Here is a 20,373-nt window from a genome sequence, read left to right on the forward strand (position 1 = left end):
ATGTGACGCTCTGATTACAGTGACCCGAAAAAATATCAAATTGATCGTTGCAGAAACCGCAAAAATCTGTAAATAAATCGCTTCTATTCGGATGAGAAAGCGGATTGGTTTTTAGACCTTTAAAGGATCTATGCAATTAATCGATACAGTTGATCATTTTGTTAGCCAGGATAAAAATCAGTGATTCATTTTTAAACTTAAATCTATTAAAATGTATTTGTTGCGATAGAACATTTGTTCATTTTTTCCTGTTGAACAAAGCTTCCTGTCTGTGTATAAGATTTTTGGTGGAAAGATATACTTTAAAATGATACAATATTTTATATATTCTCTCAATTGATCTAGATGCTTCTCCAGTGTTAATTTTTTGCAAGTCCCAGTGAAATTTAAGCAGTTTCAGTGCTCGTGTACTGACGACGATCGCGAGTTACAAATACATATGCACGGTGGATGACGGAGGATCAAGGATCGATCGAGATCGACGGTAGCCGTTGGGCTGGTTCGACATATGCGAATAATAATAGGTTGGTGGTCGTACACTTAACCATGCGTGTCTCAGCTCTTCTACGTTCCTCTTTTCAAGCCTGAAGATATCGCATGACGAGAAGAAGTAACGCTATCAAAAAGAAGAATGAATTGAATTTTTTGCAACAAAAAAGGACTATTCTTATGTAAAGTTTTATACACACTTTTATATACACTTTATTTGCTCACATCAATTGTTGCATATACATATATATAATATATATTTACAAGCGATACATCGCGAGATACAACAATTTTTGTCTTCAAAATTCCGTTCCTCGCAAAGATGACGTCCCGCCTGCGCGGTCCTTCGGCGGTAAAGGACACGCCAAGGACTGCCTCGCTCGCCAAGGACCATTTCCATCAAAACGAACCGGAAGCGCACTCCGGCCGGTCGTGCAAGAATGGCGGGCGCGGCAACCGTTATCACTTTGATATGTCGAAACAGCACGACAGCAAGCCGGAGCGGAACGGACGGGAAGAGGCGGAAGACAACAACGCCGACTTGTTGTACAAAAAGAGCAAAGAACACTTTGGATCCTGGAGCATCAAGGATGACACGAGAAGATCGAGGAGACAGGATCTCGAAGACACACAACTGACGAATGGAAAGTTTAGAAGAGACAGTTCAGAACCCGTGAGTGCGAAATTCTTGGATAAAACTCAAGATCGTTTGGAGTACCGGGACGAAGGATATGTAGGATCTTTGCCAAGGGAGAATCGACAGAAAGGCGAGTCCGTCGAACGAGCGCTCAATGGCTCTCATAGATCGAGAAGGAAAGAATACCGGGAGGAAAGTGTAGAGTCGAAGAATCGAGAGAAGATGAGCAAGATTAGCAGAAACAACGATAGCAATAATGACACCACGCAGCCCGTCGACGAAAGGGATATCCTACTTAAGGAGATCGAGAGTTTAGCCACTGATGGCAGTCAATCGCCAGATCGTAGGATCCAGGCGATGATCGAGCGATTGAAATCGCGAGAGGAGAACAAATTACGGTCCCGAAGAGAGCAGAGATCCGAAGTAAGTCCTGACAAGGAAGCGTACGATAGAGCCAAAAGCGGCAACAGGAATGATCTACGATCGCCGATCATCGATCATTCGCTCGATAATCGATCCAACGATCGAAATAGGAAGCTGAAGGATGATCGCGAAGACGAACGCAGATCGAGCGAGTATAAACTACACGGAAAGTCCGATCGAGAGGAGGATTCGGGCCGACGTGATCGATCGACTGATCGAAGATCGAAGAGCATCGAGAGGCAGAACGAAGATCGCGAGCCTCGAGGAGATGACACTTTTCGAAAAAGAAGCGATACTTATAATACCGACAAAAATTATCGTAGGAAATTGAAAGAAGACGAGGAGGCTCGATCGAGAGACAGTTCGAAGAGGAGAAGTTACACCTACGAAGGTTCGCCGGAGGATTTTGATGTAAGAATACAGAGATACGACCGAGCTCTCCTTGAGCCAAGAAGGGACCTGGACAGAAGTTCCCCCAGACGAAATTCGCCCAGGGAATCGCATCTAATTAGGAAAGAATCTTTAAAAGAATTCGATCAAGAACCGATAGTTAAGAAGAATTCTTTTAAAACGGAATCCAGGAGGGCGATTAACAAGGAATGCGGCGAGTCTAGCTTAATTAGAAAAACATCGTTTAAGGATCAAGATAACGATATATACAACAATCATGTTTCGCATAATCAACATGACACTTCTATCAGATATTTCGGCAAGGATCAAGAAGATTTATCTCACAAAAATTCCTTTAAAGACAAAAATATGGATATAAGTAAAAAAGATATCTACAAAATACAAGAACTTGACAAAACTTTTTTAAAAAATCAGCATGATGATACAGAGAGAAAAATCTCTCCCAAAGAACACGGTGTCAGTAGGATTATCCTGAGGAATTTTGACGATGACTCGAACAGGAATAACTCGTTTAAAAATACAAGCGAGGATTCTGAGAGGAAGAACGTATATAAGGAAAAGAGCATTGAGTTTGGCAAGATTTCTTATAAAGATCGAGAATGCGAGAATGACTCAGAGAGGAAGAAACATAGTTTCAAGGATGACGCCGGGGAATTTGGGCAAGCATCTTATCACGATTACGAGAATAATATCGATAGGAAAACCGCAAATGATCGTTATATCGAATTCGGCAAGATATCCTTCCAAACGCAAGATGATAAGTTACGCGCTTCGAATTCTTACTCTAAGGACGAAGATAATGAAGCGGTCGTTCGAGCGAGTTCCTTCAAGGAACGCGACGTTTCCTCGAAGAGACGCGCGTCTTTAAAAAATAAAAGTCGCGAGGCGTTCGAAAGAAAATCGGACAGATATTCAAAACCGTTGACACCAGCAAAAAAGGACGATCCGGAGGATAACGGCAAGGAATTAAAAAATTTTTGTCCCAAATCCTGGCACGAGAGCAACCGGATGTTTTCCGCCAGATATCTACGAAATCACAGTAAGCTACGGAGCACACCAGAAGGGCGGCTCGACGCCGACATCTCGCCCGAGCGAGGATTTTCGAATTTGCAGAATATGAAGGCCAACGCGATCGAGGCATCCGTAAACGATCCCGAAGAGGATTGTCTCGAGATCCGCGACAAAATTGATTCGGGCGACGGCGAATCCCCTCAAGTTTCCTCGTCTCGCGACCGTAATGGCACCACGATTATCAGGATCCGATCGTCGGAGGATCCTGGCGAGGCAGTGGAAAGGGTTCGTCGTCGGCGTCGTCCCGTCCAGGAGGTATGTGTGGCGAGACGTAGAAGATACGATGACGAAGACAGCGACGAGGACGAAGAGGAGGAGAATCGTTGGCGAAGGACTCGAAGGGATGGCGGAATCTTACCGGGGAGAGATGACGGCGACGCTAGCAGCACGACACCCTCGAGAACTATCTGGAATTATCGTGAAGGGGTATGGCACTTTCATGAGTCAGTTGCGTTCGATCGGTCCTTTATGGTTCAAAGGCGCGAGGCAATTTTCATAAATCGCTGGAGGAGATGAGAAAGAGAAAAAGAGAAAGAGAAAGAGAAAGATAGATGACAGTGGTTGAATTGAAAACGCCGCAAACAGCATTTATTATAGAGGATAATTCCTGTGAAAGAAACAGAATTCGGCTCTCTTATGTTTTCAAACTTCGCCTCAGGAACAATCGAAGCGATAGTCAAGGCGATTTGCGTCCATTTTCCGTCGTTCTTGATATTCAATTCGAGCGAATTTAAGTTTGTGTGAAGATATAAATTGTGTCGCGTGTGTGGTCGCTACGAGAGTCATAATTCTCGATTTGCCTTTATTTTATGTAAGAAATGCATCAAGGATTAAGGAATCGGTTAAGGAATGACAGGAATGTTTGAAACATAACGAAAAATATCAAAATTATGAAATTACAATTAATAATTACAATTAATTTTTTTATAATTTACAATCGAGAAATAAAATATAGATATATTTTGATATACATATAAAAGCATTGGAAACAGAATGGGCAATCAGTTTTAATAAAATCTTATATATTTAGTATGATTTCATATTTAAGAGATGTGAGAAATACAGGATAGATTCAAAAATATTGAGGTAATAATCATTATCTTAAATATAATTAATCATTATTTTAAATAAATAGAGTATGAAAAAATTACTTAATATTACATATATTAGTCTTAATAGCTAATAAGCATAATTATAATAGCATTTAATATTGGTTTGATATTATATATAAAACTTTAAGCGTGCAAGTGTTAGAGTAAAAAAGAAAAAAAGGCATTTGTTTATAAACTATATAACTATATATTTTAATTGGAAATTATAATCTCCCCATTTTTAAAAAATATAGATAGAGTATTTTAATTATTTTGTTATTTTAGTTATTTTAGTTATTTTGATTGTTACAGAAATAAGCATAAAATTCAGTAGTTATTTTGATGATCATTGAAACTAGTAGCGATCTTTTCGAGGAGAAAATATTCAGTTGTTTGTGCAATATCATTTAAGCAATAAAACACCCATTGAACTGATTTGATTGCAGTGTTGCGTGTCGCATTCCGTTCGCTTATTTATCGACGATTTTTCGCGAGGATCGATATTGTTACCTCTCGATCGAGTACGAGCGATCCAGTCGCCATGGAAGCTTTGCGTAATACTGCTACGGCCTCGTGCACTAAAATTGCAATTTACTTGGAATCTGACGATGGCCGTTTTACGGTCGAGAGAACGCGGTACCTTAAAATTAAGTGGCTTTGATTGGAGATGATAAGTTTCGTAATTTGCGTGAATATAAACGCAACAAAAAATTGTATACAGCAGAATTTTATTAAAATTCTCCTAAATCAGATCTCTTCAATTTTATTCTCCAACCCTAGCAACGCGTTATGACTTCACATTGCATTTCTCTGTATAACGTAAAATTATTCAAGAAATATATAATTTATAAATTCTATAATTATAATATAAAATACAATGTATTATGTTAATTTTATTTTATACTTTATTTTTCGTTTATATTTTCACATCTTTTAATTTTTATCTGTTTCTGCAAGCGTTATTAATTCGATTTTATTTTATTTTTTATTATTTTTTACACTAACGTCATTTTAAGATTGATTTTTATTTGTTTTATAAATTGTAAACATGTGTCATGTGTCATGATTTGTAAGCAATGATCTTCTTCCAAGATTACACAAGATAGATTGAATAGAATAGACTGAATGCAACTTTATTGCCATTCGAATGGCGTTCAAGTTTCTTAACAAACTTCGTAATCATTTCGGACTCATCCAGAACAAGCAATTTATAATCTTCATTTATCATCCACGCCTATTTACGTCCACGGAGAGCACAAATTATGCTTCACCGCGGTTCAATCCGATTAAGTGAAAGCTAAATACCGGTAGCCCAACCACCACTGTTGCTAATCTTTTAAATGGCAGTGACGTAATGACTCGTTAGGACTTTAATCGTAAAATTTCGTAAAAACTTTCGCGTTGTACTATTATTATATTATCAAGTAAATATATCTGTAATTTGACAAAAATAAAAATCAATTATTATCGAGGATATAATTTGCAAAGGACATAAATCAAAATCATTAAGATTTGAAGAGTAAGAAACAAGTTTTTCTCATATTGTGACTTATGATAAAGAAAATTAAGAATTTATTATTTATTTAAAATTCCTGTATTTTTTCCTAATATTTATTTTTACATTCTTTCTTTCTTTCTCTCTCTTTTTCTCTCTATAGAAAAGAAGAATTAAATATTTTATAAATAATTGAAAGAGATATATTAAAATTCAGCTATGACTGAGGAAGTAGCTGATTCGATTATGTAATTCGATTTCGTTTCGTGAAGAAAATCGAACGAATTTCCAAACAGGCAGTACTTATCAATTTGTCGTCGGGCTTGCCGCGTGCACAGGTTTTCAACGGACTTTCGCAATCGCCTTGTCTATTGGCTAACGCGTCATGCAAATGTCAGCGAACCGCCTACGAGCTGAATGGCCAGTATCGCGCGTAGGACACGTCGTTATGGATAACATCTCTCCTTAAACGAGTCACCGCGTTAAAAACGCGGTCTTTGTCCGCGGGATAATCGAGTGATTGGATCGTTAATAGGGAAGACATAATTGTTTTGCGATCCGTTCTAATTAATCTAAAAGTGTCATGAATTTATGAATTTATAGATATTAATAATTTATTGAAAATATATACATTTGCAGAGGAGAAATATATAACTATTTTAGCTGCATATATTCTTAAGTTTAAATTTAAAATATTCCGGATATTAAATTAATTAATATTAAATCTAAGTAGGATGTATTATTTTTAGAACATAGCAAAAATTAATTTCACACATCTTTTTTTATATTTATCTCTTTCTTATATTCTATTAAAGACGAAGATTAATACAATCATTTGATCGGTATAAAATTTCAAATGCTAAATGCGAACATGCCGGCGTCTTAACGGCGGTTGCGATCCATTAAAATAGTGATCAAACGAAAGCTATAGCTACAGTTGAATCAAACCAGAATCACCAAACTGCATTCTCGCTATAAATCTGCATCATTCATGTCCGACCGTAAATGATTAGAATAATTTCTCATGACATCTGCGGTATGTTAATTCTAACAAATATCTTCTTGAGCAACACTTGTAATCAAAAGTATCATTTCATCATTTCAAAAGTTGCCTTTGCGCATAAATTGGATGAAAGAATCTTTTAATACGCAGAAAAATAATTAATCAGAATTAAACATGAAACATAAAATAAAGTTATAATTTTCAAAATTTTCAACATATAATTATATTAATTATAATAGTTAGAAATAGTTTTAATCACTGTTCATATATCGCTCGCATTTCAAAGTGATTTGAATAAAGCAATCTTCAAACTAACATACTTGACATCGAAGTCTTTCTTCTATAGACTCGAAGTAATTAAGTAATATTTACTCGTTTTTTTATCTTTATATTGTCGCGCGTTTGTATATTTTCATGCGATCCGCCTTGACATCGCGAGGAAAAGAGACCCTTCACCGCGAGGTGAGTCAGGGGGAAAAATATGTTAATTAAACATCGAACATGCGCGCAGCTGCGGACATCGTTATTTGGGATTGCTATATATAGGCAGATCTAGAGACAGATTGGCGGTGATCGGCACATTTTTCAACACGCGTCTATTCGATATTTGGCGATGATGCCGGCAACGAGGGGACCATGTGGGCGGACCGACCATATATGCCGGCCGAAAGGTTCTTGAACGCATCCAACGCGCCTCGAGCTTTCTTCCTATTTAGCGCGGCAACTTCCTTTTCTCCTCTCCGCGTGTAGATAAACCGGTGACTGTGGACCGAGAGACTGGGATCGTTCGTAGACCCAGCTGGCGCGAACAGTATTCAGACACATGGCGGTTCTCTTAATAGTAGCGATCTACAGTCTTGTGGATCGATCTTTCTTTGATCAATTCACAGTTGCATATATTTCTCAGAAAAATTGTTTTTCATAGAGACTTTGGAGTTTTTTTATTTTAAATTTATAATTTAAATTTTAAATATTAATATTAATATTTAAATATTAAATATATTTAAATTATATTTAATTATATTTAAATTTAAAATTATAAATTTAAAATAAAAAAACTAAAGTCTCTTTGAGAAACAATTTCTTCGAGAAATATATACAACTGTGGATTGATTAAAGAAAGATCGACTACTAGATTACTACTATGGGATATACTAGGATTAAAATTTAATTAATATCTTTTACAAATAAATAATAATTATGCGAGAAGCATTTATTTATAATAATGGCATATATGATACATGCAAATATCTTTACAAATCTTTACAAATCTTCTATAATTAATCTAATATTTTTTCTTTAACGAAATCAAAATTCGTATAAAAATCTAATTATTGCTTTATGACATAATATCGATATTGTACTTGCTCACTTATTTGAGAGGGAGAAAGAGAGAAAAAAAGGAAGAAAAATTTCTTCTTTTTCTATATATATATATGAAATATATGTATTCTATATATATTTCAGTGATTTATTTAATAATTATAATATTTTAAGCATGTAGAAATTTTTCGATTTGTCTTTCATTGCCTTCACTTTGAAAATACATATGATTACATATTGTAACAAATTTCGCTGATAATTTCATTTTATATACGCAAATTGTATTTTCTATAAATTAATACATATTAATACAAAATACTCATAATACATTTATGAGTATTTTATACAAAGTTTAAATGTCTTGGTGAAATGTATTCTTTTCCAAAAAATTTATGGCTTCGCATCAACTTGATTTCCGGTGATCACCGATATAAGCCAGAGAAATAAACACGCCATCAAAAATACATGAAACGCTTTTTAAAAAATGCAACCGGTCATTAACGCGTAGCAAAGTGTCCATTTATATTGCGTGGATAATCTCGGTTCTTCCAGAGCAGAGAAATTGATGTATTATTGTTTCCTGAAGGAAGATAGTAATACGAGATAATAGCTATACTAGAAGCAATTGAATGGTAGGCAAGAGAGAGGAGGGAAGTAAGGAGCTCGATGATTTAATGTGGTACCTATTCGCTCATCAATTTATCTAATGTAAAAATAAATGTGCTTAGCTTCTCCTTCCTTAATTTACAGTCTAAGCAACATTTTATGTTTGACGTTTTTCCAGATATATCCGGATGTATTGCAGCCTCAATATATAAAAGAGAGAAAAACCATCTATATTTTTTTTAATATTCTTCAAGTCTTTTTCTTTTTAAACCTACTTTATTCCTAAGAAAGAGTCTTTTTCTGTAAATTAATGATAAAATTCTAAAGACTTTAAACTATCAAAATTAGTAAATAAAATGAAAAGAGAGGAAGAAAATTTTTTTATTTGATTATATCAACTATAAAGAGAATTATATAACACACACATACATATATATGTATATGTATGTATATCATGTATTGAGATTTTCTATAAATATTACTTTTGAACACATATCCGATTAGTTTATTCAATTACAGCTAATGTGTGTCAGATACGTCGACATATGGACAGGGCGATTATTACGGACCATTATTAGCGTGTGCTCATTAGTGGCGGTTTATCGTTTACGAACGAGATAAATATCGCGATGTCTCGTGACATAACAAGGCTCGCGCAATTAAAAATTTTTCCCAATTACACGTGGCTCATCGTTTCATCGGGACCTTGTCCCCGTTCGCACATAAGTATGTACGAAACGACAATGTACTTATTCATTGTTCCTCTTCGCCACGAGGAAGAAAGACTCACGAATTACATTACTGAAGTGTTAATATCTCGCTTTTAACACTCAATATTTGTCGTACCAATATTTTTCTTCACAATTAGATATTAGCATAGGATTGCTTTAGCTATTAATAATTTGAAAAACAATGAGAGAGAAATATACACTCTAAACTAAATCCTGAAAGATCTTTTTCTTTTTTCTCTCTATGTTTTAAGTATTATTGTAATAATTGATTAATTGATTGTACCTTGATGAAAATAATTTTCACAATATTCATTATTATTATTTTTGATATTTTTATCATTGATCTTCATGAAAGAGACTAACTTCAGTTTTTGCGCACGTTTATTTTTATCTAGTTAATATAATCTGCCTCCTGTAAATTAAAAATGTAACACCTTAAATTATTCTGTCTGGGTGATCGAACTTGGCAACTATTTCTCGACTCGCTTAATTGACGAAAGCTAAAGATAAAAAAAATGATATAAAAGAATCATAAAGGATTATCCGAATTAAATGTATTATTTTATTATTAGGTTTATTTATAATTTATTACTTATGAATTATAAATGTACTAACATTTACTTGCTTTTTTTCAGGGCGTTCTCATCACAGATGTAGAAGAAGGCCAGCCTTGTTTGCAGTGCGGAGAAATATGTCCCGGATTTTCACCACACATTTGGAGGTAAGTTTTTTTTAATAAAATAAAAATAGAAAAAAGATAAGGCAAAAGGTAGGAATTAATGATATAATTTAATACAATGCTGGAAAATTTATTTATAAACTATTTGTCGTGTTTTCATACATAAGCATAAAAATTAATTTGACCTGTATCATTTCAACCTCAAAATATGCAATCATCAAAATTATTGTTTCAAATGGAAATAAGGCTTCAACGATAAGGCATTCCGACGTTATCATAAGAGTATATAATTTCGTTATCCACTGGAACAGTAGATGGAAACAAAGTTGAAAATTGGCGTGGATCGGATCGTGAAATCGGTTTGAAATCGTGCTGAAACTGTTAGGCCTCGGAGACTGTATCTATTATCTCGGCAGCGTAACTCAGCAGCGGTAAAATTACCGCTTGGTAATTACCCTCCGTGACTTACGGGCCAGCAATGCGGTAATAGCGAATTAATTGCCCGGGGTTTCAGAGGACGGAGGCGAGGCCGCCTTCCAGCATCTCTTTGCTGGAAGGAGAAAGGCGGGTCCGCGTCGCGTCGTGTAGTGCATTTATGGCATGGAGTTGGATTCACAGTTATATTCTGCTTAAGGAGATAGCATGGGGATCTTGCGCCAGGACGATTGTGATTGAGAAATAATTGGGAAAAATATAGAAACTCGTGAAAAATAATTATACATCTTTTATCATCCCGTGCATAATTTTAATCTAAGAGTTGAATGTCAAAAATATAATTTTTCTGTTGTGACAAAGGACGTTTTTCAGCAAGCGACACAAAGGACACAGTGTAACACAGTGAATCATTTCATCCTTGTTTACATTCGGCAACCAACAAGGATGAAGTGATACACTGTGTCCTCTGTGTCCATCTGATATCTGAAAAAATTCTAGAATTAATTTTTAAATCTTTAAATTAATATGTATCAAGAAATATTAAATGTATCAAGTACCTTGTTATGATTTAAAAATTATGAGCAATCTAACGTAATTATTTTTCAATTTCTTTAGAATTTCTCTAGAAAATAAACAATTTATATTAAGATTATAATCATTTTATCATGCGTGTTAAATGCATTTAAATACTGCAAAATAAATAGATTTATATATTATAATAAATAGATTGAAATACTGCAAAAAATTATTAGATATTATATTATACTCAGAATTCAATACGAAATTATATCAATATTTATTCCTTCGCAGAAAGTACGGACGGGAGGAAAACAAGTCCGATTGATACAATTGAATGAACATTGAAACATATAAATTCATGCTAAAATATAAATTCTATTTTATGACTAAAGAACTATAAAAAACTTTTTTTTAGTACATTAATACTTACTATTCCCTTTGACAAAGTAAGATTCTAAGAATTTATAATCAGAGTTGTTTATTACGAAAATTAATGTCACTCAAAGTGGAAAAAGAACGAATATACACGTTCAGAGAACATAAAATCAATGACGAATCGTTGCCACTGTATCCTCGACGCGTCGCTTCCAATGTTTGTTGGAAATTAGTCTCGTTATGTAGAAAAAGAAACAACAGCCCCGAATATAAGTGAGAAACATGAGGGCGATTATCTCCGGAGTCGTAATACGACGGGATGTGCGTTGTAAAAATAAATCGTTGACATTTACGGGCGCCTTCCTACTCTTTCGGAGACGTCCATCTTCTTTTGCGTTTCGGCCTCGAATGATTAATATAACTGTCGATCATCGTTAACTTGAGCAATCGTTGCATGAATCCCTGGCACGTTCATGATTATTTTCTTCGATAAAATTGGTGCGATACAAATTCCACATTATTGAAGATTATATTATTATATAAATATAGGATAAATGCATATAAACAGTTAAAAAATATTGATATACAAACTTGTTATATATGTATATTTATTTTTTAAATATCTCAAAGTTTAAATTTTTTGAATTTTTTTATTACTTTGATATTATATAAAAGTTAAAATTTATTAAAAATGAAGTTATATGATATATATATTATCGCGTTTTACTGTATATTACAAATATAAAACAAAAAAGGGAAACATGCAATTATCGTCAACAGTTTTTTTTTTTTTATTTTTGTTGTTTCGTTATCGTATATTAGGGATATATAAATCATTAGGGAACATAATGATACGTAAATGATTCATCGTTGTTGCGTTCTAAAACAAAATTTTATGCTAATCAGTAATAAAGTTATGTATTGACAGAATTTTTTTCATGTATCTTGTACATTTATTATATGGGTCTAAAGTTAGGAGTGTTCTCTTTAACAATCTGTGTTTTCAACGGAAAATTTGATTGATTTACAATGGCTGTATCGATTCGAAATAAAGCTCTTACAAATCTAGTATAGTACGGTCTTGGTTCTGGTTCCGTGAATTTTGAGTATCGATAATCGGCGCCTCGTCTCGAATGTAACCATGAGCTGGTATTTATAGATTTATGGCATATCAAGCTCGATCGAATGCAAATGCGGCAGTTAATTCCACGTCTCTGTCAAGACTAACTTAAAATGTGTTCTAGTGCGCGAGCGTATTTTATGTGTTATAAGAAAAGTCTTTATTAAGGCTAGATATTTTCAAAAGAATTGAATATATTAAAATAAGTATGATGTATAATGATAAGAATAATCAAGTTCTATTACAAGAAAAATTTGGAGTTGATTCACAAACTTTCATTCAGTAACTTTCAAGCTTAGGATAAAGGAAATTTTTAAGTTTTAACAGCTTTATTTTTTCATTCGTATACGCTTATTTGACATATTGTATTTTTTTTAAACGCGTAGTGAAACTTTAAACATATCTTTCGCGTATCTATCTCTATTTTCGCTTTTCGCATCGCGTCAAAGAAACTTGAAGCCTAAAATTCTCGGCTGGGTTTATTTCGAACTCTTTGCGTGCGATTGTCGGACGCAGGCAACAGGCAACTGACAGCGATCCGCGGAGCCAGGCAATGGTGATATGTTTCCTTTGAAAATTCGTAAATAATCATTTCTCAAAGTGATACCCGCATTTACATTACTTATTTACAACGCGTATCTAAATTTACTCACGATTCCGATGAATTACGCGGGCGATGATCTCGAAACTATCTTGCGTCACTAATAAAAAGATGGTTAATGTTTCCAGAAATGAGAAATCAGAGTGCTTTCCCCATTTATGAGCCGCAAAATGCGTATATTACTGGAACGTTTATTAACATGCGTGCTTAAAGGCATGTGTTACGCATCTCGTCTTACTTGCCTCGAAAATATGCGCAAATATATACTTTTCCCTGTTTGAGCATCGCAAGAGCGAAATCAAATATTAGCAATCTTCGCAGATTTATCCACTCACGCACGCACTTACGCATACATGTTGAAACGAAAGAAATTATTCATTTATAAAGACGAAAGAGCGATATTTTATTAAAAAAAAATCGCCTTATGTGTCACATTATAAATTATAAATTACATATTTATAAAATATATATTTCGCTTCGGTATAAAAAAATTTTTTGCACAGGATATCGGAAAATCATCATTACAATTGTGACATTTAACGAATGCCACTAATAACTCTTATGTCATCTTGACGTTATTTTTGAGGTAAACGATTCGCACAACCATAACGTCTCGTCATGTATGTCTCTATATTTCACGTAATAATTATACCACGTCGCAAACCGCGCGTACGCTACTCGACATGCGTATATCCTTAGCTCGCGTGTCTGCGCGCACGTGTGTGTATGCGCCGTAAGCCGTAACGCGGCGGCGAGGCGTGAGTCACTCTCGCGCGGGCCACGGCTCGCTCTCGCCTGCATCCGCGGTTCCTCTCGACTCGGTGATCTCGGTGATCTCGCGCACGTGCTCCGACAGCGATATATGCGGCGGCGGTGGCGGTCCAGTGCAAGGCAAGGCAAGGCAAGGCAAGGCAAGGCAGGCGCGTTGGCACACGACCGCGTTCCGGATTCGTACACACTCGGTACGGATCGACGACACGCTTCCTCGGCACCTGTCGCCGCCGTCGCGACGGAGACGCACCCGCGATACTCCTCCGCGCTCCACCGCGCCGGCGTTCCGATCGCGCTTGCTCCAAATTCCCGCCCGATCGAGCCCGCTCTCTCGGATCGGCCGTCTGTCCTCGCGAGTGTAAACGATACGTGTCTCTCGATGTGGATGATCTACCTCGAGCTGATCGGAATTAGAAACTGGGGACATTAGAGTGAATAATAAAGAGTTTACAGTTTCGCCGAGTCTGGGGAAATTTGAAGTCGATTGCCATTTCATCGAAATTTAATTGCGGATTCGATTACGGAGTGAACGACACATTAAAGTCCGACGATTATAATATATCGACAGAGAAAATTATATGTAGTGATTCATGAGTGATTCGAGGTGTGAGGTGGATGTATATCTTTTTATTTTGAATAATATAAAGAAAAAATTATGTAAAAAATAAGCAAAATAATTCGCGTTTAGCGAGTGAGAGAAAGATCAATACTTATTATTTTAAGATTGTTTCAATTAATAAGAGAGACATTTTTCAAACGATCTTAATGTTTTGTGACAAGATTCAAATCGAATTATCATCTACCGTAATTATATACATCTCTATTGATGAAATTACATCCCTATTCTATACTATCTGAAAGAAGAAAATACGTTTTAAATCGAAGCGCTCCGATTTACTTCATTCTATTTATCTATTTCATCTTAAATATCTCTTAATCAAATCTTTCGGACGCGTTTTGATAAATTGCTTTATTTTTATTAGCTTTTTTCCTTCGACGTTTTAAAATAATGACGTTTTTTAATAAAATAATAGTGAGTGAAATTTTCATCATTCGTCTTTTATCGAAGATTATTAGATTTAACTTGTCACATATAATAGAAAATACAGAAAGAACTACAATAATTTAATTTGTGAATGTGTGCACAGTAATCATTCTTTTGTATGTGCGTGTATGTGAAGAGCTGCATTTTATAGTGAAAATCATATTTAATATATAAAAGATAATTTATTTTTTTTATTGCAAATATTAAAAATAAATTTTTCATTACAATATAATTTTTGTCTTTGCGTACATTTTTATTTTTCTTTCTCTCTCTTTTAAGTGTCCAAAAATTAATTGCTTGTATAAAGAGAAACTACAACTTTTGAACAAAGAGAGAGATCGGAAGATACTAATGTACGATAGTGTTGTCGCGTGTGCGGATTCGATTCTGTTACGTGTAACATGCAACAGGTGAGATCAGCTGGCGACGCAATCCTCGCTATCGTCTTATGTTTAATGAACTCTTAATCTGCTAAACGACAAAAGTTACAGATGTGAGTATATACAACTTAACAGATGCGTGGCAATGTGCAATCCGCTATTTGAAATAAAATATTTTAAAGAATTGTACAGAGAAAAATATCTCTCTCTTTTTCTCTCTATCTCTATCTCTTTCTCTCTCTCTCTCTAAATTTCGTCAATTTAAAGATTGAAGATATTATATGCGCTTATAGTATTTTAATATTGGAAAATCCTCTTAAAAAAATGACAAGACTAAAAAAAATATAAAAACTAAAAATAAATAATTAGAAATATAAACAAATATAATTGAAAAATAAAGAAGAAATTGCAGAGGATGTCTAATAAATGATGATGTAACATTGGTAATTAAGTGTGTATTTAATATTGTTGCCTACTAAAAAAATATGTTCTTATATATACAATCTTAAAATTAATTGAATTACATCTGTAGATATTCATATAGTATATTATAGTAATATTATAGTATAGTAATTTTTGCGAATACATCAATACATTTTTGTCATTGAAAATTTAGATCAATGCAAGGATTCATATCCAAAATGATTTTTCTTGAAAATTATGCGATAAATCAGAAGATATATTTTATTTTTACTGGAAAATTTTATATTATTAATTATATTTTTTACTTGTTCTCGCAAAGAATTTTGTTCTAGTCTACAAAATTTGCAAAAAGAGACGAAATTTATATAAAAACCCAAAAGAAAAAATTGCATCGATCAAGTTTCTTGGAAAGATGGTTTCAGGGTCTTTACTCTTTTCATATCGGCTTGGTTTCTTTCGCGTATGTGTTACGTATAACACGCCTCGTCGAGCAATCTTTGAATCCGCTATTATCTACGTTAACTCAACCGCGTACCGTTAAGATCCATTTGCTCGCATGCTTGTTCCATTCAGGAAAAGTGCGGATTCAATGCGCTTTTATGTCAGCGAATCCAAGCGAATTAATTAAAGGAAGAGAAGGAATTTAACGGAAGTTTTGCTAATTTTTTTCAACGTATTCTTTCAAAACTGATCCATTAATTTTTATTCCTAAAATTGACAATGTATCCTAAGAGAGATTCTTCTCTATATTTTCTATATAAATCGCATTAATTAAATTTTTAATTCGATACAAAGAAAAGATGACATTACAAAAAACAATGTTTCTCACTAATTTAATTAATTTCTCGTTTAAAAGTTCTTATAGAACAATTAAATTAATTTAATATTAAAACATTTCTTTTAAATTTAACTGTGCTTATGCTTGTTGCTTGTCAAGAAAAAAAATTTTATTTAAAATTTAATCTTGTTCGTGTGTTGTAGTAGTAAAGTATAAAATCCTGCCACGTTTTTTTACGCTTTTACTTAAATATTGCGCACATTTTGAGAAGGAAATGGATTTGCATCCGTTTACATTTGCCTTCGTCAATATTGTATATACAATTTTTGAGCATGAGATGTTATTGGATTCCCCCCATAACGAGCAGCGGGATACAGACAGACGTTTCCTTACGTTCCGCACGATTTAAAAGGCGAGAGAGCATCTCTCGCTTGGCGCACATGTGTGTGAGTCTCTCGCGCTCTTTCGATCCTCTCGTGCTATTCTTAAATCCGGCCACCTATCGCGTTTTTAAACGCACTAAACGCTGATTTACGATACCTCACCTTCTCTTCCGAAGGCACGATAAAAGATTATTCTCGGTCTTGGACGAATAACGACGTTCGTGCACTCTTCGCCGAAACTTATGGCTAAGTGCGGTGAGGGCTGATTTGTGTGTTTCGATCTCGCATCTAAGAAATATAAGCAGCTGTTATATAGTTATACACTGAATATGGTTGCAATGTACGAAATAAGAGCAAAACAAACGTTACGCAAATTTTATGTAATTTTATAATACTTTTATAACTTTAATATATTGTGCATCTCGAATATGACACATTTTGAAATCAGAGATGAAATATATTTCAAAATTACTATTATCATCGGAATAAATTGGCAAGAAAGGGGAGGGAAAGGATATAATATAATACAGAGAAATAATTTGCCTTTATCGATTTTTCGCAAATTCGTAGATTTTTCATGACGTTCGCGATTATTTCGAGAAACGGTGCTACTCGTCTAAGTAATAATTACACGCTGGAATTATTACACGGTGGTTATATGCGCAGGTGTGCTGTGTGATGCGTGTGGGTCTCGGATACCGGTCACCCACGCGACGTGCAGTGAGATCACCTTTATACTTTAACTCTTTAGTCATGGCCGCATCGGTCTGTCGTATCATGGAGCAAAAAATAATGCTTTTGCGAAATGGATCCGCAGGATTCACCTACGAAAATGTACCCCTACGCACTCTGACATCATGCTTTTGTCGGGCGGGTATCTTCGAAAATGTTATATATGATGTTACACACAATTACATGTAAAATATTTTTCAAGATTCGAATTAGATTGAAAAATTAAATCTTTTTCAGTAAAAATTTTATTTTGTTGCAAAATAATTGTGTTAGCTTCACAATGTATAAGATATATACGATTAAGCAAAGAAAATTATTAATATGGCAGAAGAGCCCAATGAAAAATTATATGATTAAATAATCATTTTATATATTATTGGATATATTTATAATAAAAATGAATATTACATAATAACTTAAAAAACTAATAGTATATATAATCAGTTTAAAAAAATAAAATATTTGACAAAAATTCACTAATACATATGCTCGGTAATATCGTTACTTAAATGGAAAGAAAAAACATGTATCGTAAAATTAACATGTATAAAAATATTATAATTTGTAAGATCTTTTATGCATTTTCTTATTTTTATCTTCATTCAAGAGAAGACCTCGATTATTAACAATAGCAATTTTCATGATATTTGGCCTCATATTTCCCGCATCGAAAATGAGGAGGATGTGTTTTATAAGGGTTGAATTCGACACCGAACACGATTCTCTCCGCGTGCAAACGTGTCGGGTTGACAAATTATTCCGATTCGGTCACTTCAGATTTGTGTTCGTGCACGCACATCGTCATCATGCGAGACGTTTTAATTTGAGTACATCGGCGCGGAACATGGCACGCAAAAGACGAAAATCACGAAAAAGTTTAAGGATGTTGACCCTATGTTTACATATTTTTCTTCTTTTGTTTCTGTAATAATTAATGATATAAAAATATCGCGTTCTCGATCGTTTTCCGAAAAATTACAAAAATTGAATATCACGATATTAATTGCTTTCAAGACTATATTGCGGTAGCTATATTAGTGTTAATTCAAGGATGGAAGCGATTAAAAGCGACGTCATCGGCGATTTACAGGCAATCTGGGCGCGGCCGGTTGTAATCCCGCAGGCCGGTTCTTGGTCCGTGTAATTTGAAAGCTTCAGGGAACAGGGTAGACAGCGACATTTCTGGTAAATATCGTGTTCACCACATTACTGGGGGTGGAATCGTTTAACGATGAAACCATAAGCACTTGCCAAACAAACCGAAACGCGAGAGACCTTTCCAAGGACCGCGCGTGAGAAATATATTCTTTCATCTCCTTATTCGAATATTTGTGCGCGTGAATCTTTCACAGAGAACATTTCTCTCGCTCTTATCGCTCGTATTTATCGATATAAATAATGTGTATTTCTATGTGAAAAATAGCATAAAGAAGTGTACGTTAAAGTGCGTAACTAACGCCAGTTTAGATGTAGCATCTGTGAAATTTGTGGAAATGTCGTAGAATCAAAAGTAAATATTGCCAATCCGATTCAGCAATCTGGACGGAAACTCAGTGAAGGATATAACTAGACTTTATGACATTTACATTCACAGAATATATACTCCGATTGATTTTTAACATTAACTTTTCCTTATCAATGTTTTTCGTAAATTAAAATTCAAAGGTAAATGAATAATAAAATTTTAATTTTTTTTTATTGTAAATTAAATTTTATATATTTTAATTTAAATTTTACATATGTGATTCAATTATTTAACCACAAAAACGAAGGAGTTATATAAAAAAAAATAAAGAATATAATTTCCGAGCGCTTGATTTATGATTAAACTTGTATCTATGGCGCATTTTTATTACCAATAAAATTGACAATAAATTCAATCTTATGTTTAAGCGCCTTTAAAAAGTCGCAAAAATCTGTGCAATCTATGACACACTTGATAAAGAATTAACGTCGATATTATCGCCACCATTCACCTGGCGAAAAAATCGCATAATACGTACCGTTATAGTATCGCACCATCGAAACTCAGTTTATCAATCACTTGACGATATAATCAGCTGATCGCTTGCGCGCGATTGCCGAGAACTTCTGGAGATCATGGCACGACGAGCCTGCTCATTTATTGCGTCTAATAGTCGGCGTTAATAGCCTCGTCACGAATACCGAGTGCACCGCGCGTCGTGTAATAGAGACATAATCGACTTAACTTTACGCTCGGCTTGCTCGCTCGATCGCCTCTTAATATCACGATCCGAAATAATCGCCGCGGATCTTTGATCCCCGCGTGCGATTATATATTTACGATTTTCCTCACGACCGTTCCTGCCGGCGAAATTGCATCGTATATCGAATTTAGATTATGGCGTACTATGGCGCACGTCACGCGTAAAATAGTCTCTAGTCCACCGCATGGCAACTTGGAAATGTAAAATAAAGAGAATAATTTTTTAATTTTTTAAACTTTTTAACTTTCGAGCAATATCCGAAGAATGTGAATAGACACTGGACGCGGTTTTAAAAACAATAGTGGGCAGTAGTGAGTTCCATGTTGCTTCAAATAGGTCCATAGATACTCCTTATAAGGGATGATATAGAAATAAAATTAAATGAAATGGAAAAATTAAATTTTTTTATTATTTGAATATTTTATATTAAAAAATTAAAAAATCAAATCAGTTCAATATCGTTTTTCGTATTTTTTTTATGCAACTATTTATTTATAATGACACTTATGTGCACTTACAATTTTTGAATAAAAAATTGAATTTTACGAAAAAATAAAATAAGAATTATCGGCGTTTTACATTAAGTCCAACATCGCAAATAGAATACTTATTTTTTTTTCCTCT

The 20,373-nt window shown here is 34.3% G+C and overlaps 1 protein-coding gene across 3 annotated transcripts in view; it reads left to right on the forward strand.

The window, feature by feature from the left end:
- Lmpt (four and a half LIM domains protein limpet) overlaps positions 1 to 20,373 on the forward strand; it is a 119,553-nt gene that overhangs the window by 31,122 nt on the left and 68,058 nt on the right. For 2 of the 3 annotated variants that reach the window (XM_083105805.1, XM_083105804.1), the window contains exon 3: positions 9,916 to 10,001. In XM_083105805.1, the coding sequence (XP_082961931.1) occupies positions 9,916 to 10,001 (86 nt within the window). Of the gene's footprint in view, positions 1 to 796; positions 3,458 to 9,915; positions 10,002 to 20,373 lie in introns of those variants that run through there. The other variant, XM_083105798.1, reaches the window with a different exon arrangement.

Source organism: Camponotus vicinus, unplaced genomic scaffold, assembly GCF_025532165.1.
Source record: "Camponotus vicinus isolate PSW18456_S1 unplaced genomic scaffold, iyCamVici1.0 SCAF_8, whole genome shotgun sequence".
Taxonomy (NCBI): Eukaryota; Metazoa; Arthropoda; class Insecta; order Hymenoptera; family Formicidae; genus Camponotus; species Camponotus vicinus.